Below are 22,315 nucleotides of genomic sequence, written 5' to 3'. Positions count from 1 at the left end.
ATTTTATGCCAGGTAGTGCTCATAAACTTTTGGACTAAATCACTTATTTGGGATTAAAGAAAACTCGATGAAAGATATTCTGGATTATATAATTATGGTGCAGCAAGACTATTGGTATATCAGCACATTCAAGATTCTTGGATTTCATTGGAATATTCTATACTTTTTGACTTGTGATAGAACATTTATGATTATTTGGCACTTGATCCACAATACTGTAAATTCCTCTTAATGTTTCATTTTACAACTCAGAGACTGAAATTATTTCTTGATTTTACAAAACTTGTTGGTTGTGCTTCTTTCTGTTACTTAGTTTAAGACTATAGAGTTGTAACATACACAGCATATCCATTTGACCATAAGTTGTGTTAACCTGTGAAACCTATTAACCTGTGGAAGGCATCCTTTTTTTTTTACACATAATATACTCATCTAATTAAACTTTCTGTTATTTGATCCAATTGGCATACAGAAAGAACCATTTAGTAGGAATCCTAATTGTCAAACATACTATGATCGTATGATGCACTAAACTCTTATTTTGGCCTGCACTTCATTACTACACATGTTAATCATTCCTCTTGGTCAGTAACATTATTTCGATACAAAGGTTGAGATAACCTGTCTTCTTGGCATGCAGAAGGAACTGAGACTGTTTATATACACACTACACCCATCCAATCATAAGTTATATTGCTATATCATCTTGGCATGAGAAGGAACCCTGATTGGTATATCAGTCTTGCTACTTTGAAGTGGATATATATTTCTAGGTAATAACACTAATGTTATCTACTCACCTTCTAAAGCAAGAGTTTGTAGGTCCTGAAATGAACAATAGTTAAGTGAGGTAGTAGTAGTAGTAATAGTAACAATAGTAGACATATATATTGATCATTATAAGCAGCAGGGGGGGGGGGGGGCGAATCGGACATTTTGTCCAAACGTCATTTGGTTTAATTAATACTTTCTGCACTCAGCGGATCCGGTGTCGTCAGCGCCCGGTAAAAAAAAACGACGTCGTCGTCGGGGGGATCGTCCAAACGTTATTTGGTTTAATTAATACCTTCTGCGCGCCGATCCCAGCGTTGTCAGCGTCGGGTAAAAAAGCGCGACGACCGCGTCGATATCATCGCCCCCCCCCCCCCTGCTGCTTACAATGATCTTACAAACAGAGTGATCACTAACTCCTCCTCTTGTAGATCAATTAGGTTATTTGACTGATCGGTAAGTTTAAAATTAATTCTCGTTAAAAACCGATTATGACATCGCATATAGACCGGATTAATCGGACTCTCAACGATTAAAAATCCCGGAGGGGCTGTTGGTGAAAATGAATAAAGGATATACCCCTGTTGAGCCTGATTTGATTGCTTGGTATTCACCTGGTAACTCCCTTCGATAACATCACACACTAGATTGATTGCTATCACAGACGTAATATTTACGTTGTATGGAGCAATATGCCTACCATCCTCTCCTTTATCGTGTCTGAGGATAGTTGATGGGGCGAGAAAATCATTAAGAGATTTTCTTAGTTCTGGCGCGTTGTATCCTGGAAACTTGAAATCGGGTAAATTGGCTTTTGTGATATTATACTCGGTTAGGAATTTTTGTTTATTATCATCGCTGTTAGCAGATATTGTCTTAACGATTCGTTCATTAATATATTCCATGTCTGATATAAGTTGATTTAACACCTCAACGTGTTTTTGTGCTTTTGTTTTCCGTAGCTGTTCTAGTTGTGATCGGTAATTACGATTAATCTCGGCAAACGTACCAGTGATATCATTTAAACTAACTGTGACCACGGCGGATGATTCAGGAGTTTCCTTATACGGAAAATACCATTGCATGGTATTCCTGTTTTGAAATATAAACCTACTGGGTAATAACGTGCTTTTTATAATAGACAAATCATCTCGATACCGGGGGGTAATCTCATGATACGATTGCGCATTCGTGTGTAAGTCCGCGGCGATTCCATGAGGTGGATTCTCAGGCCATCCTAGTATGGTTCTTATTGAACTGTTATAAATATCAACCATATACCCCGGTGTGCTTATTTCAATCGTCGACGATAACGTCGGTTCATGAACCGTAATAGCAATTTTTGATTCTTTTCCTGTGATCGATTTTATCCTGCGTTGAAATTCTTTATTGATTTGTTCTATTTGGTATGACCCAGTTGGTATTGTAACCTCCTTCCAGTCTGGGGTCTCATCGAGTTTATTTGTCCATGCAAAAACCAGCGAGTTATTAGGTTGTTGTCCGTTAAATGCTTCCGCTCGGATATTAGGCCAACTGTGATATACTCGCAATTTTGCCAGCGCTATTTCCTTCACTGGAACCGGTGATGGGAAGTTCACACTGAATTCGGGTTTCGTTGATGTTATCGATATCATACTTGTTTGTACCTGAGTGGTGTTTTCCGCGATCCGTTGAAGTAATTGAAACCCTTCGGGGTTCAGCGACATTATTATTATTCGTTGTTTTTAGTGTCTAACTTTGACACCGAATATTAACAACCTGCTTGTTTTCAGGAGAATGTTTTAAGCCCATTGAAGTGGTTTCAGAGACGTGGTTTCCGGCTTCCAGTTGAAAATTTTCGATTTTTGACATCGCGGAGCCATACAACTGGACCATCGTGGAGAATTCAACATCGGATATGAACGAATTATCAATCGACAACGAGATCAGCCCGGATAATTTCGAGTACGCGTCGGATACTATTTGATGTTTTACTGTATACTCGTTGAGTTTTTTCTGAGAACACGATGATATCTTTCTAGTGATTGCGTTGGCGACTCCAGCAATTGTTGTCGCCGCGGAGATAGCGATTGGAACAGCGATCGGGGCCATCATGGTCACCGTGGATAAAATGACACCGGTACCAGCTACTATACCGGACACCGAGTACACGGCCACGTCGATGGTGGTTATTTTTCGGCGGTATTTTTTTATTTTTGCGCGGTATTGTTCGGAAAGCGTTTTCAAGTTCGCGGAGAATTCTTTTGCGGTATCGAATCGATATTGATGTGACGTCGGTGATACCTCTGATTCAATTACCCTGGTGGTCATTTTATTTTAAAAGAGCTAGTGTTTTCAATTACTCACTTAGATCCACTACAAATTCCGCATACCATGTGATGTTTGCCCTAAATAGACTGCTATCAACGGCTTTAATTATAAACCGTTCGATTGTATCCTTGTCAATGATTGTTGATATTGTATTGTTAAACCCGGATGAACTCGGCGATGATATACTGAACTGCATCGCCGAAATCAATGTCAATCGATAAATGCCCTTAACAATTGCGGTGATATCTATTGCATTACGCGTAGGAGTCCAATCGAATGATCCGTATTGAACCGTGTATACGCTATTGCCGATGCTCCCATGAGGTGTTTTCATTTTTTCGAGTTGCTCTGTCATTCTAGGTAGTCTGTCTTTAATCGCTTCAACATCAGTTTTGATTGTTCCTATTTCCCGTGTATTCTCGGTCATACTTTTTTTGTTCGCTGCAACATCAAGTTTGATCGTTCCTATTTCCCGTGTATTCTCGGTCATACTTTTTTTGTTCGCTGCAACATCAAGTTTGATCGTTCCTATTTCCCGTGTATTCTCGGTCATACTTTTTTTGTTCTCTGCAACATCAGTTTTGATTGTTTTTATTTCCCCTCCATACGCGTCTATACTTTTTTTGTTCGCTGCAACATCAGTTTTGATTGTTTTTATTTCCCCTCCATACGCGTCTATATTCCTTTTGTTCGCTGCAACATCAGTTTTGACTGTTTCTATTTCCCCTGTATGCGCGTCTATATTCCTTTTGTTCGCTACAGCATCAGTTTTGATTGTTTTTATTTCCCCTCCATACGCGTCTATACTTTTTTTGTTTGCTACAACATCAGTTTTGACTGTTTCTATTTCCCCTGTATGCGCGTCTATATTCCTTTTGTTCGCTACAACATCAGTTTTGATCGTTCCTATTTCCCCTTCATGCGCGTCTATACTTTTTTTGTTCGCTGCAACATCAGTTTTGATTGTTTCTATTCTCCATCCATGCGCGTCTATATTATTCTTGTTCGCTACAATATCAGTTTTGATCGTTCCTATTCTCCGTTCATGCACGTCTATACTAGTTCTGATCGCTGTAATATCAGTTTTGATCGTTCCTATTTCCCCTCCATACGCGTCTATACTTTTTTGTTCGCTGCAACATCAGTTTTGATCGTTTTTATTTCCCCTCCATACGCGTCTATACTTTTTTTGTTCGCTGCAACATCAGTTTTGATTGTTCTTATTTCCCCTCCATACGCGTCTATACTTTTTTTGTTTGCTGCAACATCAGTTTTGATCGTTCCTATTTCCTGTGTACGCGCGTCTACATTTTTTTTTTGTTCGCTGCAACATCAAGTTTGATCGTTCCTATTTCCCGTGTATTCTCAGTTATACTTTTTTTGTTCGCTGCAACATCAGTTCTGAGCGTTACTATTTCCCCTGTATGCGCGTCTACATTTTTTGTTCGCTGCAACATCAGTTTTGAGCGTTACTATTTCCCCTGTATGCGCGTCTACATTTTTTTTGTTCGCTGCAACATTAGTTTTAAGCGTTCCTATTTCCCCTGTATGCGCGTCTACATTTTTTTTGTTCGCTTCAACATCAGTTTTGATTGTTCTTATTTTCCCTGTATGCGCGTCTACATTATTCTTGTTCGCTTCAACATCAGTTTTGATTGTTTTTATTTCCTGTCCATTCGCGTCTACATTATTCTTGTTCGCTGCAACATCAGCTTTGATTGTTTTTATTTCCTGTCCATACGCAGTGATATCATTTATAGTTGTTGTAATCTCATCCAGCTTGGTATTTTTTTTTACCAAAGAATTTATCAAAGTTGTCATCGATCCTGTTAACATTTTTTCGTAACGTGTAAAATTGGCCCGACAGCGTTGTAAACTCCGAAATAGTATTTTTTATCCCCGCACGATTCGGTTCGGTTACCGTCGGGGTCCCAAAAAAACTAGCAGTAGTGAGTTGTATATCGGCGACAGATTTTTTCACCTCGGTGACAGATTTTTTCACCTGCGTGTCAAGTTCGGTCACCGATCTATCTAACCTTGTAAAACCGTCTCGGATTAATGTTATCGTCGATAGATGTTCACCCGGTTTGAGTCGTCCGTCGCTGGTATACAGCGCGATAGCGTTCTCGGCGGCGTCACGCTGTCGTGTTAAAACGTCATCCAGCGACACATTACTGGATTTCAATTTACCCTGGCGGTCTTGAAATACAACTATTTCACCTGGGTCAACACTGGTTAGATTCAACGTATCGGCGATTTCATCCTCGATTAGTTTTTTTATGTCATCGGTGGCGGGCGTTTCCGTGGATTCTTTCAGCGCCGAAATAGGTCGTCCCCAAATATCAATCATCGTTATTGTAAAAAAAAAACGGCGTTTTTAATTAACCCGCCGGGCCTCTACGACCCCACTAGTGTATTCGTTTACAACCACATGAGGTGGTTTCCGCGATGATGAAATCGCCGCGAGTACGTTCAATACCTCACGGCCGCATATCGGTGGGTCACTTAATCGCTGTGTTGGCAGCGTGGAATAAAAAACCGGGGCTGAACACGCCCGGATATACCGCATGAACTCGTTCGGCGCGGCTAACCCGTATGAATCAAAATAGACGATTGCACGCGGATCAATCGCGTACGCAACCCAATGAGTTCCCGCTCCGGAGGACCCATCGAGGTTAATTATGCCGGTTTCAATATTCCTTGGTGCCGCCGGTAATTGATCCCTCATAAAAACACCTCTGAAGTTTTTTATCGCTAACGCGTCGGCGGCGTCTATTAAATCAAAATTAGACATAGGAGTCATTAAACGGTTCCCGGTAGTCTTAGACCCTTTCCCGAGTACCATGAATACGGGGTTCCCGGTAGTCTTAGACCCTTTCCGGCCACGGATCGTTTTTTTTTATAGCCTTTCCCGGTTGCCTTCTTCAATGCCATCCCCGCCGCGGTACCAACGGCTCCTAACGCCGCCGCCTTAGCCACTGCTGGTGCGGCCGCGGCAATCAACGCTGGAATCGCAGCTAACAGCGGAAATATCCCACCGGTCTTTTCCATGTTTTTAATCGCTGCGGCCGAGAAATCTATTTGAATACCCTTTTTATTCTTCATCGCATCATTGAAATGTTTTATTTGACGCGCCGTCAACGATATCTTATGATTACCACCTGCCATCTGTGACGGCTTCAGCGTTATTGTGGTTCCGCATTGTTTAGCCGACTTTGATCGTAATTTCTTGACTTGACCATCGGTCAACTCTACACTGACAACACTATACGACATTTTATTGTAAACGCCTTTGTGTTTTCAATTACATGTTTTCCACTGGCGCATCAACGATTCTCATTCGTCCACCAACACCTTCTAGCAGCATTGATTTATCGCTGAGAATGACAGCAACCGCTCTATAATCGGCACCACCCGGGGCTATACGAGCTCGGAAGTGTATATCAACGACGGATTGTCTCGTTAAATCAAGATGTTCCAACGAAAAATAATAAATCGGATACAGGTTTTTAAAATCAAGTTGTGATATTTGCAAACCATTGTCGACGTTTTGATCACGACCCATATATGACAGCAATCGATGATACACACGTGCGATATGGTTGTCGCCGTAATTAAGCTGTATATCCTCGGATGGTTCCTGTTGTCCGTTTATTCTCAGCGAAACATCCCTGACTCCTAATTGATCAAATATCATATGGCTGTGTTCTTGATTGCCCAATCGTTCCCTATTCTGTAGCGCTATAAAAATATGACGTGGGGCTGAAACACCCTGTTTTGATGCCAAGTGCCATGTAAATGTATCAGCGACATTATCCTCTTTAGCATCAGTTGTTACCGCTAGCCAACTCAACAACGATTTTCCCCCCTGTTCCATAAATGATAACAATCGTGCTTCCGTGGTAACTGATGGAGTCAACACCGGCATCCACAATGCTATTTTAGTTAAAACGACTTTACCGTTATCGACGCCAGCAGCACGCCATATTGCATTGTTATCATCACCCCTTCGCGTTAGCGCGATTGTATGCTTAGCCCCATAGATAACTTTTCTGACATTTCTGCAAAATCCGAATATGTGATGGAGTGGAATCGCGCATGAAAACTGTCGGCGTTGTCCTTGCAACATCCCTACTCGTGTTGCGAATCCCATATTGTAATTATCGTTAATACTTTTCATAACAGTGAAATCAGCGCCTGGTCTTGCCCTGCGGTCTGGGTTAGCTGCTTCAGCCTGTGGGTCAACTGCGGTATCTCTTTCCGCCAGCACGTTAATGTACTGAATATGATCAGCGTTATTAGTGGTATCCTTCGTGAACATTATAGATGGGCCCGCCGATCTTGTATAATCATCCGAGTATCTCGCTAACCCAATTATCGTCGTTGCAACATCAACCTCGCGTTCTATTGATTCAATTTCTCGCCCGTCAATAAGATATCTGGCACTCTCAAATAACGCCATGATACCGTTGTTGACGAAGCCAACTCGAACACGAGGGTCATTTGCGTATGGTGTATTAGCGGCAACATTTGTCACGAGTTCTCCCTCAATTTCGATAAACGCTTCACACGGCAAAAAGTATTTACTGGTATCTTGGACTTGAAGTTCAATTCGCGATCGTAGGTCGGCTTGTGGTGGTTGATAGGAATAAAATTGATAATCACGGACAGAATCATCCCTGCGCACTGGGGCATCCATATCAAACGCGGGATCAGCGGTTCGCGCAAACATTTTATTATTTATCATGTTGATGTTTTCAATTGCAATTCATCAACGTCGCTTTCGTCGTAAATTCTTTGAATTCTGTTTAAGACCACTTCCCGCTATTGCGTTCATGAGCGCGTTGGTTGCCGCATCGGCGGATGGCTGAGCCGCCAATGGCGAAGCCATCGTCGCTAGTTTTTCTTCCACGGTGTTATTTATTACCCTGCTGACATTTGCAGGCATCACTGTCGTTGATGGCATCACCGGTGGTTTCTGTTTTCTTTTTCTCACCAACGACATTAGTTTGTCCTTTGCTGCAAAAAACGCCTTTCTGGCAACATCTCCAATAGCGCTGATTCCCTTATCACGAATAACATCAATAGCCTTCATTCCTAATTGTTTGGCTAACGGCGCCACTTTTGGAGCCATTCTTGTAAATAACCCCGCAATGGTGCTACCGAGACCATCTCCATAGTACGCGCGGTAAACAGGCAATCGCGAGTTTACCACGTAGACGAGTACTGGTTTATCATGGTTGTAATGTATGATCATCTTTATTATAAAAACACCAGTTTTCCAATTAATCATCCACGAGTTCGTCTATGAGCGTTCGATATGCATTAATGTCCATGATACCGCCTGCAAATAACCGCTTGCAAATATCAGCGGCCTCATTGATTATTTCCGGAGAGTTATTTCCGGCTCGTTTTCCTCCGATTAGTACTTCCAGCCGTGATATATCACTGAGAACACTATTAGGACAGGCGTTTTCAACCACACCGCTGTATCCTTTTCCTTTTTTTGGTTTTGCACTTCTAACCTCATCGAGGAATGCTTTGTAATCGGGATCACCACGTGGTACCGCATTCTCATGTTTACTCGCTAAATACACCATTCTTGCCCAATCCTTTATATCCCTTACATTTTCCTCGTAACCGCTATTGATATGCTTCTTATCTCGTGTGCTCTTAGCAAAATTTGTGACAGTAAAATCAACTAATTCTTCCCTGCTGAGGCCTCTAATTTTATCTATTGTGTCCTTTTTAAGTACATTACGGGGTATATTCCCCCCTTTCTCTTTTTTTTTCCTGTATTTCTTCCGGTATTTCTTCCGGTATTTCTTCTTCTGGTTCTCTTGCGGTAGCACCTAGTTCTTCTTCGTCGGCCATTGTAACATAAGGTTCTTGTGGGTCCATTATAGCGAGTGGTGGTGGCCTCCGTGTTGTAGCAACCGCTATTTTCGCAGGAAGTGTTTCTAAAGACCTTTTTGTTTGTTCGGTCCGAGCCGCTATCTTTTCAAGTACGCCAAGCAGTGACGCCTTTTTCTTTCTTTCTTCGTCGGGAATATCCCCGTATATCGCTGTTTTCACATCCTTGGTTGCACTCGTTATCGGAGCAAAGAGTTGTTCACTTCCAACAGTAAAATCAGTTTGTAGTTGCTGCCGCGTTTGAAGTTGTTCTCGGACCCTGTCTCGTAACGGTATGAACTTTTTAAGCGCCGCTAGCCGCTCTCTGGCTAGCCGAGTAGTAAGTGATTCGCCTACCATTATTGCAATTGCTCCGCAATTTCTAATTTCCCGCCGAGTGTGGCGGGGGGGGGGGGATATGTATACCATCGGGGGCTCCACGGAGTTTTCGTCTATAATCCTTCTAATGTTTTTGATCTTACTAGAAATCTCCCGGCGTCGTTCATAAACACGTCCAAGTTTTTTTCGTATTATTTCAACGGCAGTGAATAGTCCAATGAATGCATTTACGTCATTGTGGTACAAGTTTTCATTAATCGTATGTTGTAATCGTTTTATAAAAAAGTACTCGCGGGCCAGGGTAAAACGCCCCCGTTTCGATTGTTCGTTAATAATTTCATAATCGGATAATATTTTTTCGCTGTTGAGACCATCAGATAATTCAATTCCTTGATTTTTTAATTTTGAAATCTCGGTTAATATATTATTGATGTCTTCGATATTCATATTCTTATAAAACATCTTATTTTTAAATAAAAAAATTATTTTACAAAATGAACCCCGCGCAGTGTGTTATTTATTACTATAGATAGTATTTAAACATAAAAGAGGTATTACAGACAATTCGTCATGGTGACCTTGTCACTCGCTGATATTTGTGTACGAAAATCGAATTCTGTGTCCGGTCCTTTTTGAGATTGCTGTTTGATATACTCGTTCTGCTACTTTTCGTATTGAGGCGATACAAATGTCAAAGTATCTACTGGCTTCATTCATCGACTGAAAAGTTTTTTCTTCGTGAGTTGTTGTATCAAACGATTTGACGCTCTTTGCTTTTTTTGCGTGCTTCCCTGTTTTACCTTTTTTGACATTCTGACTTTGAGTAATGGACTGTAGGTTTATAAGAGAATTATTTAGACGATCAGAATCAATGTGATCAATAACGAAACCATTCTCGATTGGCCCCTTAAACGTTTCGTATACCACCCTGTGAACAAAATACTTCTTCTTTCCGGCACCAAATGTCAAATACCCCTGATTATTTACGGTACCAACCGGCTTCTTCAGTCTGCGGTTTCTAACAACGCCGTCGCGAGATGCCTCGTAATTAACGAGCACAGGATGCGGCTGAAATTCTTGGTCCATTTGTATAATAATACTACTTGTCTAATTCATTATTTGGTTTAATTATAAATCTTTCAATGTAGTCTTGAGGAGTTTTGATGATTTTGTCCTTGACGGAGTCAGCGGTGGGGTCAATGACGGCGTTTTTAATTCGTTTGTCATAATAGCGTTTTAACTCCCTGTATCGCTTTCCGCCACAATTGATACATAATTGTGATTTACCACGCACCCCAACGTGGCAAACCAAGCACGGGAGGGGGCCAAGAGAACCATTACGAACGCTTTGTAAATGATACCCGCAGAATTCACCTCTACATGATTTATTGCACGGGGTTGTCGACCCAATCATCAACCATTTGCAGTGATTCATTATACTATATTCTTTTATTTAAATACTTGTTTTAATTATATGGAGGAGGAGTTCAAGAAACTAGCAGCAATTAAGCCCTGGAAAAATATTAAATTCAATCTCGATAGAGTCCTCAAGGACACACCAAAAGCGTTAATAAACGATAGAACCCTGTTAAATAAAATACGCGATTGTATCAATGAATTCAAGCGTGATGGTGCATCTCATAGTTGGTCAACATTTCGAATTGATGGTGTTGTTGATGCTACCATGAACGACAAACGCGCGGCAACGATAACATCACAACTTGGCTCCAGCGAGTATTTCTTCAGAGTAAAATTCATTGTCCGGGTGGAATCAGGTAATTGGATCATACGTGATAAATTTGAACCAGTTCTCAGCGACAAGAAAACAGTTATTGTTAGCCGCGACTCCAAGCTGGGGCTGTTAACCGGAATTGACAGACCATACTATGAACGAGCGTATCCTGAAACAGCAGTTGTTTATGGAATATACCCGTTAAATAAGAAACCTGATATCGGAAAACTAGCGCCGATGAAACAGTCAACGGGGATAAATTGTGTAGCAGAACGAGTAATAGAGCATTTTACAAATGCATGTCGAGGAAACAAATTGACTGATTTACGACGTAGCAAAATCAACCAGTGGGAGGAGACAGTGCGCGAGCGAGGAGCAACCATCAGCGACATAGCGAGATTAGAAACGTCGTTGAGATTTCCAATAACCGTTACAACGATAACCGGTGAAGTATTACACGAATCAAAGTATAAATCAAAGGGAGCCCCAATTAAAATTATTGATCATAACGAACACGCGTGGACGCCCGCGATCACAGTATTTCCACGGGATAGAACAGTAAAGTATATCCCGGGGGAATTCCTGGAAGAGAACGGTTTTCTCGCGGAGAGGAAACTATTTGATGCTATTGCTTGTTTGTGTAAAAACGACCCTGTATCAGTGTGGTTACTTCGCAGCGCTGAAAACGATGCGGATACCTTTGATCAGTTTGTAAGACCAAACGGTGAATTATACCGCACTGAAGCGTTTCACAACAAGATGAAAAAAACCGCCATAGAATTTGAGGAGCATGATGAACAACTGCTAACAAATTGTTTTACGATTCCATCGGTTGCGGCTCATGTTGCAGCAAGGAAAAATGCGTGGAGTCCAACACGCAAGGAATTTCTACCGGATGTACAATCCAGTTGTTTGGAATACTATCACGGTGGACTATGGAACACTGAATACAGCCGCGGCGCTATGATTTCCGTTGATATGGTTGCCTGTTATCCAGCGAGTTTTCTCGGGTATGGATCCGCCGCTGAGTACTTTAAACGATTTGGACACCCCAGACATGAAATGACTCGTGTTGCTATTAATGGACCACTGCCTGATTTTGATTTAACCGGATTCGCTCGCGTAGTATCATTTGAATTCGCGGCAGGACTTCATCGCTGTTGCTATATTTGGATCGGTAGACACATGGCTGAAAAGAAGTGGTTGCCAATAGCGCTGCTACGGTATATGATTGATTGTAAAATGCTAGTTTCGTTGATTGTCAGTGACGCAATTATATCATACCGGGCGCAGACTGAAGTCTGGTTACCAGAACCGGAGCGTCTAGATAGCATAATTGACGAGTCCAGAAAACACATTGATGCCGACGAGGAATATATCATCGAATGGTCCAAAAAGATATTTAACCAACGAAACAGAGAGGCAAAAGATCTCGGTAGAAGAATAATTGGTAAGTTCACACAAGGTGGAAAAAACTGCGACTACAAACGATATTGCTCACGGCTGATTATAGATGACGCAGAATGATTTCGTAATCAAGGACGCAGTGGCGAAAAATAAATACGTAAACTGTAAAACAGCTTTCTTGTCCAATGGAACAAGGTTGGGTACAGTTGTTACTTACAGCGATGGAGACAGCCCGGCATATCCACATTTGAGGGCGTCTATGCTGGGTTATGCTTGCATAAATTTATTCTCGATGATAAATAGATTTCCTGACACCGCGGTTAGAGTAGCCGTTGATTCATTTTATATTGACGTAAAGTATAAGGGAAACATAGCCGAGTTTACTAGTCCGGACGAGAGTTGGGGTACATGGAGAATTAAAAATGAAATACGACGCGATTATTCCTCGTCAGCAGATGTCACCGTTGAGAACAACTACTTACGCGGTGATAAATTGTCAGAATGGTCTAATGCACCACCGTGTTCTGATCCAATTTGTAGATACAAAACAGTTTATTTAAGCGGCTGTGGCGGGTCGGGAAAAACGACTCGGGCAATTGAATTATTTCGAACGCGGGCAAGTATAATCGTGCTTACACCGACCCATAGACTAGCGCGAGAGATAAAACAACAAAATGTTGACGCCGTTACTTATCACAGCTTTTTTCGATACAGCGGCGGTGAGTGGACTCCTGATCGAATGGGGGAAAAATTTATTCCTGAGGTTATCATCTGGGATGAGATATGTACTGTTTCGTTAGATGTTTTACAAATGTTTCTTGAGTGGTTGCTGCGCGCGAATACAGCGGTGATAATGTGTGGCGACCATGGCCAACCACCACCATTTGTCGGCGAGGGTCCACATGATTGGTTAAAGGGTTTTGTGGACTATTATGAAGAAACCGATACTGATTACCGAGCACTTGATGAACAACTGCGCGAGGTTAAAAAATTAATCAGATTACAGCCGGATAGAATTCAATGTGAAATAATCCGCGAGGTGATTCCGGAAACGCCGTTAAATGAATTCTGGGAAACATGGAGACCAAATGATTTGATTGTAGCGAGTAGAAAGATAGTCAGAGACACACTTCAGCGGAAGTTGTTTACGTTGCATAAGGAAAAGTTTCCAACGCGTCCAGTGCCGTTATGTTATAGACCCGCGGATACACGGCGGCACAACATTGAAGTTGAAATCCCGGGTCCGACAGCGTCAGGGACAAAAAAACAAATTCTCGTGCTGAATGATATTGTGCTCGTTGATATCAGCGTCGTCGAGGACGCGCTACGTGCTGATAAATCCCCGTGGACGCTAGGATACGCAACAACAATACATTCCTCGCAGGGACTAACCATCACGGACACAATTGTTTGGATGGTTGATAATCGCATCGAATGGTCAAATCTAGTCTATCTTGCAGTGTCCAGAGTACGGAGGATAAATCAGCTTCGAAGAATTGTTATTGACGGAGTCAGTGACGGAGTCACCAACGACAACGACATCATCGATGCAAGCGTCATTGATAGAAAACTCTCGGGTTACCGCCAACAGGATAAAAAAAAAACAGCGGCGTTTTGATATTGATGCCGAATTAATAATTGCGTTACGACAACAACAGAATAATCACTGCGCGAGTTGCAATTGTATAATGAGTTGGCGTTATTCGGATAAAGACGCTCGCCAATTTACCGTGGACAGGATCGATAACAGTCTCGGTCATGTCAAAAACAATGTGAGGTTGACCTGTCTTGAGTGTAATAGACGCAACGGCGCTAGTTAAGATCACGCGGGGGCAATTGAGTATCGTCAGGTATCACTTGTAATTGCTCGCGTGTAAAACCCCGCTGCGGGGCAGTTGAATCCAGTCTATAGATCGGTGGTCTATTAGTTGATCGTGTTATCGTTGATATGTTATGTGTGGTAACACTCCAGATAGGATCAGTAGCTCTTTTTTTACCGCCTTCAAGCTCTCCTGGTTCATACAGATATCTCACGGTAACATCGCCGAGAATCGGCTTGGAAACGCTATCTATTTTTGATCTTCCGGGTATATACTTTTTTTTAATCGCGTCGCTGGGCTTCATGTTGATTGCTCGGGTAATCTAGTTATTTAACGCTGCAATTACGCCTGGCAACCTTTTGACCCATTCACGAGCTCGTTTTTCTTGGATGAATTCTTTTGCGTACTGATATCCAAATAACCGTTCAGCAAGAGTCCGATTGAATCGTTCAACAATTGCCTGATCACGATGTAGCGCAGTATGACCTCGTCGTACCGCGACGCTATGATGTTTCAGCGTTGATAAAACAGCGCCGCGAAATTCACTACCAGCATCAACTTGTAATAGATTTGGCCAGCGCAGAGGACCTCTTCGACAAATTCGCCCAAACGCATCGGCTACTTCAGTTGCTGACTTTGTTTTTAACGGTTCCGCTTGTTTATATCGACTCGCAACATCAACTACGGTTAGCGCGTATTTGTAACCGTTGTCATGCGGCAGAAATAGTATATCAGCCTGATGAACTTCATTAGGTACGCTGACATCAAAGCGCGAGAAGTTGATTTGTTTAGGCGGTGGTAGATAGATTTGCCATATAGCCTGTCTGGATAACCAATTAGCCGCAGTGGCCCTCGTTACTTTTGCAGCGCTTGCAAGCTTACCAATTGCGGCCTTCCCCTTCCAGTATCCTCTCGGAGAATAATAGATGGATTTCATGTTGTTATTATAAACGCTAGCGTTTTCAATTACCAGCGCGAGAAGCTCCGCTTCCAATCATTAATTTACCTTTCATAGCCGATTTTACCAACCATGAGGCCAATTTTTCTTTGAATGATTTATCAGGAATAGCATTTAACGCGTGAATTAATTTTACGTCCGCGATATGACGCTGTTGCAGATCGCTACCTTTGTAGTAAGCAACATCATGAGCATGACACGCCTTATCGATAGCGTTTATTGGATACTCACCGGGTTTGGGCTGATTTTGATCATCGAGTCTGATATCTAATCGTGTTCCGGAGCCACAGTAGCTATATCCTGGGAGGTGCTTTTCTCCTGGATACTTTGCCCACGGGGTTCCGGGGAGTTTTGATAACTTGGCTGCAATATCACCTCCTCGTTTTTTTTTAAAACATCCCCGGGTCTAATAGAAATAAATCTAAATTTCTTTGTACCGCATTGTACACACTTACCAGTAAGCGCCGATCTGTTATTTCTTGTTGTAACGGTCGTCATATCATTTGTGCCAGTACGCACTCTACACTTCACACAATATAGATCCATAATTTATGTATAGAGATATGAATATAATTGATTTTTCGGCGACTAAAACAAGAGAACCAGTTAAGCATGTTGCAGCGTTACCAAACTCGATCCGGATGATTATCATCGGACCATCCGGATCCGGCAAGACGCAATTGTTACTTAATTTAATAATGAGATGGATGAAGTGGAATAAGTTGTATTTAATCGCCCCTAGCGTAGTTGATCAACGATGCTACGAGGTGTTGAAAGATTTTAACGAGAATGCATCAGCGATCGCTGAAAAAAATGTTATTGAGTTTATTACAGATATCAATGATGCACCAGGTATTGATGATATTGATGGCGACGTTAACAATTTAGTCGTGTACGATGATGTTATGTTGGACAATCAAAAAAACCCAGCTAGGATATTTTCCAGAGGCAGGCATAAAAACACTGACGTGATATATGTCACTCAACGATACACTCAGATTCCAAAAGTAATCAGAGACAACTGTAATATTCTTGCTGTATTCAACGGCGTCGATACACACACGCTACGAAATATTTGGCAGACATGGTGCGGCGGTGACATGGACTTTAATGTTTTTCGAAACTTTTTTAGTCCTGCTCAGTCGACCCCACATGGATTTGTAACGATAAATTTACATGACCCTCGGACACGATATCGTATCGGACTCGACCAAATATTCGGTTAAATTGTAAGATCATAAAGATCTTCATTGTAAGTAGCCCCTTAGCAGCAGGGGGGGGGGGCGATGACATCGACGCGGTCGTCGCGCTTTTTTACCCGACGCTGACAACGCTGGGATCGGCGCGCAGAAGGTATTAATTAAACCAAATGACGTTTGGACGATCCCCCCGACGACGACGTCGTTTTTTTTTACCGGGCGCTGACGACACCGGATCCGCTGAGTGCAGAAAGTATTAATTAAACCAAATGACGTTTGGACAAAATGTCCGATTCGCCCCCCCCCCCCTGCTGCTTTATATTGGACACAACTATGAGGAACCACTTTTGTAAAAACAATATCAGAGAACATAAATTGAATTCATGCTCAAATGTAAAACAAAAGGATTTTCTTAATTTTGCTTGATTTGAGATTAAAATAAATTGTAAAATAATTATCTTTTGTTTTTTTATATTATCTGATATGAACATTTTAATGATGATTAAATAGTCATTCTGAGTCAGAGTTAATGTGCCATCTTTAAGTTGTCCCATCACTTATCAGAAATGGAGGATGCAATTAATAGGAGGAAAAAAGATTCTAAGTGTATTGGCATTTCACTATTCTAGACACTACTTTATTTCTAGTAAGTGTTCTGATATTACTTAGAAAAATACTTCTTATAGAAATGTGCCTCTTCCCCAATGCAGTAAATACATGTGACATGATGCCAATTCAGTCTGTTTAGATCAACATGTTATGGCTGATGCTGACTTTCTTCACGTTATTCAAAAATGCAAAATATGTGAGTGGATGAGTGGTCCAGCTCTAAACTGTTACTAATGAGAAATCTGGGGGTATTTTTCTTTTGAAAGAAAACTTGGTTAAGCTTTAAATTATCACAATAGTCTGAAGACTTGGGGTATTTTCATTTTAAATATGAGTGTTCCAGACTTGTAACTGTTACGAGTTTTAAAGTTTCAAACATTATCGTAGACTAAACCCAATTAGGACCAATTCAAATGGCTGGCTGATCCTCATTGTTTTTTAAAATTAATTTTAAATACCTTCTGAAATCTGTTCAAGGCATCACCTGAAGTTTGATGAATCACAATGAAACAATTTAAGGCAAGATATTTAAAAGTATAAAATACTAGACTTTGAAAATGGAAAAAATATGCAAGTTTCTTTGATTTTATGTATCTATGCAATGGATGGCTTAAATCTTTCGATTCACTGAATTTAAAATCTCATCAAAATTAGTGGCTTTGATGTAATTGAATTCTTGGAGTTATATAAACATTATAAAAGGTCATTCATAATATTATTTTCTTCTGAAAAGGCCATGTCATCTTATTCGACTCAGTAACATTCATTAGCATTCCATACTGTCATTTCATATTCAGATAATGTTTTGGAATATAGTCTTAAATATATTCCTTACACTTACCATTTAATTGTTTTAAAATACTCCTTATACATACCATTTAATTGTCTTAATATACTCTTTATAGGTACCAATTCATTGTCTTAATATACTCCTTATACATACCATATAATTATCTTAATATACGCCTTATACATACCATGTAATTGTCTTAATATACTCCTTATACATACCATTTAATTTTCCTTAATATACTCCTTATACATACCATATAATTGTCTTAATATACTCCTTATGCATACCATTTAATTATCTTAATATACTCCTTATACATACCATTTAATTTTCCTTAATATACTCCTTATACATACCATTTAATTGTCTTAATATACTCCTTATACATACCATTTAATTGTCTTAATATACTCTTTATACATACCATTTATTTGTCTTAATATACTCCTTATACATACCATTTAATTGTCTTAATATACTCCTTATACATACCATTTATTTGTCTTAATATACTCCTTATACATACCATTTAATTGTCTTAATATACTCCTTATACATACCATTTAATTTTCCTTAATATACTCTTTATACATACCATTTATTTGTCTTAATATACTCCTTATACATACCATTTAATTGTCTTAATATACTCCTTATACATACCATTTAATTTTCTTAATATACTCCTTATACCACCATTTAATTGTCTTAATATACTCCTTATACATACCATTGAATTGTCTTAATATACTCCTTATACATACCATTTAATTTTCCTTAATATACTCTTTATACATACCATTTATTTGTCTTAATATACTCCTTATACATACCATTTAATTGTCTTAATATACTCCTTATACATACCATTTATTTGTCTTAATATATTCCTTATACATACCATTTAATTGTCTTAATATACTCCTTATACATACCATTTAATTGTCTTAATATACTCCTTATACATACCATTTAATTGTCTTAATATACTCCTTATACATACCATTTAATTGTCTTAATATACTCCTTATACATACCATTTAATTGTCTTAATATACTCCTTATACATACCATTTAATTGTCTTAATATACTCCTTATACATACGATTTAATTGTCTTAATATACTCTTTATAGGTACCAATTCATTGTCTTAATATACTCCTTATACATACCATATAATTATCTTAATATACTCCTTATACATACCATTTAATTGTCTTAATATACTCCTTATACATACCATTTATTTGTCTTAATATATTCCTTATACATACCATTTAATTGTCTTAATATACTCCTTATACATACCATTTAATTGTCTTAATATACTTCTTATACATACCATTTAATTGTCTTAATATACTCCTTATACATACCATTTAATTTTCCTTAATATACTCTTTATACATACCATTTATTTGTCTTAATATACTCCTTATACATACCATTTAATTGTCTTAATATACTCCTTATACATACCATTTAATTTTCCTTAATATACTCTTTATACATACCATTTATTTGTCTTAATATACTCCTTATACATGCCATTTAATTGTCTTAATATACTCCTTATACATACCATTTATTTGTCTTAATATACTCCTTATACATACCATTCAATTGTCTTAATATACTCCTTATACATACCATTGCAATGTCCTTAATATACTCCTAATAACTACCATTGCATTGTCCATAATATATTCCTTATACATAAGATTTAATTTTCCTTAATATACTCCTTATACATACCATTTAATTTTCTTAATATGCTCCTTATACCACCATTTAATTGTCTTAATATACTCCTTATACATACCATTTAATTGTCTTAATATACTCCTTATACATACCATTGAATTGTTTTAATATACTCCTTATACATACCATGTAATTGTCTTAATATACTCCTTATACATACCATTTAATTGTCTTAATATATTCCTTATACATACCATTTAATTGTCTTAATATACTCCTTATACATACCATTGAATTGTCTTAATATACTCCTTATACATACCATTTAATTTTCTTAATATACTCCTTATACCACCATTTAATTGTCTTAATATACTCCTTATACATACCATTTATTTGTCTTAATATATTCCTTATACATACCATTTAATTGTCTTAATATACTCCTTATACATACCATTGAATTGTCTTAATATACTCCTTATACATACCATTTAATTTTCTTAATATACTCCTTATACCACCATTTAATTGTCTTAATATACTCCTTATACATACCATTTATTTGTCTTAATATATTCCTTATACATACGATTTAATTGTCTTAATATACTCCTTATACATACCATTGAATTGTCTTAATATACTCCTTATACCACCATTTAATTGTCTTAATATACTCCTTATACATACCATTTATTTGTCTTAATATATTCCTTATACATACCATTTAATTGTCTTAATATACTCCTTATACATACCATTGAATTGTCTTAATATACTCCTTATACATACCATTTAATTTTCTTAATATACTCCTTATACCACCATTTAATTGTCTTAATATACTCCTTATACATACCATTTATTTGTCTTAATATATTCCTTATACATACCATTTAATTGTCTTAATATACTCCTTATACATACCATTGAATTGTCTTAATATACTCCTTATACCACCATTTAATTTTCTTAATATACTCCTTATAATACCATTTAATTGTCTTCATATATTCCTTATACATACCATTTAATAGTCTTAATATACTCCTTATACCACCATTTAATAGTCTTAATATACTCCTTATACATACCATTTATTTGTCCGTAATATACTCCTTATACATAATATTTAATTGTCTTAATATACTCCTTATACATACCATTTAATTGTCTTCTAATTGTGAAGGTAATGATAGCTGCAATTAATCCAAGAACAATTCCACCGACACCAATTCCAACAGCTCCACCAACACTTATTCCAACCGATGCACTGACCTCTAATGAAGATGAGCATGAAGATTCTATTGAATAGATCTTTGTATCACTGTGGATGCAACAAATTTCAAGTCTAATTTGTTTACTAATTTGTTTTCTATTGATGAATGTAAGATTAAAGTTGTTTTCTTTTCCAATAGATATTTCTTTGTAAATATGCAAAAATTAGTATACGGAACATTGTACTACTGGATATTAAGAAGATAATATAGTATTCAGAGCATGGCCAAAACTCATTTCTTGTGTCAGAGATTATGCCCCAAACTCTTTTCTTGTCTGATTATATACATGGCACCATTGTAACTTTCTCTCAGCAGTTAATTTAAGGTTGGGTGATGATCTGTCCCTTATATGGACAATAATGAATCGGACTTCATTAGTCATGGCACCAAGAAGGACTGACAGACATGTCTGATTTGGCAGAGTCAAGATTTTATAGTGATACAAATATTGCAGCTTTACACATACTAAGGTTACCATTCATGCATTTACTAATTAGCATTTGATTGTAGCAAATGCCATAATATTTAGGTGTAAAACATATAATCTGTAGCAAATGCCATAATATTTAGGTGTACAATATTTAATTGTAGCAAATACCATAATATTTAGGTGTAAAATATTTAATTGTAGCAAATACCATAATATTTAGGTGTAAAATATTTAATTGTAGCAAATGCCATAATATTTAGGTGTACAATATTTAATTGTAGCAAATTCCATAATACTTAGGTGTACAATATGGATAGTTGAGAATATTCATCAATATTTATGTTCCATTTCATGGGAGATTTTCTTTAACCACATGGGACGATAAATAGGAAAATACACTTAAGAAGGAAAATACACTTAAGGAAGGAAAATATGCAAGACAGTACAACCTTTCAACATCCTTATGACAAGTTTTACATCAGAAAAGTCTCCTCTTCCATTTATGTTGTATGCATACAATCTCAAATAATATTCAGATCCTGGGATAAGGTCCTCAATGACTGTAGTAAACCATCCATCCCTGTTTCCAGCACTGACTTCAGACACATTATTCCATGTGATGTTATCAAGACTTATCTCAACCACGAAAGTTTGAGTGAATCCCCCATGATATCCAGATAGCCACCTCAGTGACAGTTGTTTTTCCTGTATGTTGGTAGCATGGAAATTGATTGGCTTCACTGGTGTAACTGGAAGGCATTGACATTGGAATACTTGTTAGCAATACTCTGAGATTATTTGAGCTGTCAGAAGAAATATCTTCTGTGGTTTATCAACCATTATTCTTAGTAGGTAATCATCTTCATTTGTGTATTTTGAAATAGTGTATGCATTTTTTGGGCATGATAGGAATCATTTTAATAATGTACAACTTGAAGAGACTTGTCCCAAATCTGTATCCCAATTTTCATTATAAGCTGTCACCTACAAAATTATATAGATCCCAATGTCTTTTCATTATTTCCATAGTCATGGCATGGGTACAATAGATAATTAAACATTTATAA

The 22,315-nt window shown here is 38.4% G+C and overlaps 1 protein-coding gene across 1 annotated transcript in view; it reads right to left on the bottom strand.

Moving 5' to 3' along the window:
* Positions 1–22,315, bottom strand: part of LOC149773276 (uncharacterized) — a 90,100-nt gene that overhangs the window by 5,689 nt on the left and 62,096 nt on the right. The window contains exons 9-11 of the mRNA XM_089946520.1: positions 21,698–21,997; positions 20,702–20,842; positions 801–825 (exon numbers count right to left, since the gene is read on the bottom strand). Of these exons, the coding sequence (XP_089802646.1) occupies positions 801–825; positions 20,702–20,842; positions 21,698–21,997 (466 nt within the window). The remainder of the gene's footprint in view (positions 1–800; positions 826–20,701; positions 20,843–21,697; positions 21,998–22,315) is intronic.

Source organism: Sinohyriopsis cumingii, unplaced genomic scaffold (genome assembly GCF_028554795.1).
Source record: "Sinohyriopsis cumingii isolate HCF-2022 unplaced genomic scaffold, ASM2855479v2 utg000695l, whole genome shotgun sequence".
Lineage (NCBI taxonomy): Eukaryota > Metazoa > Mollusca > Bivalvia > Unionida > Unionidae > Sinohyriopsis > Sinohyriopsis cumingii.
Note: the sequence above shows the minus strand (reverse complement) of the source record. Positions and strands in the feature narration are given on the sequence as shown.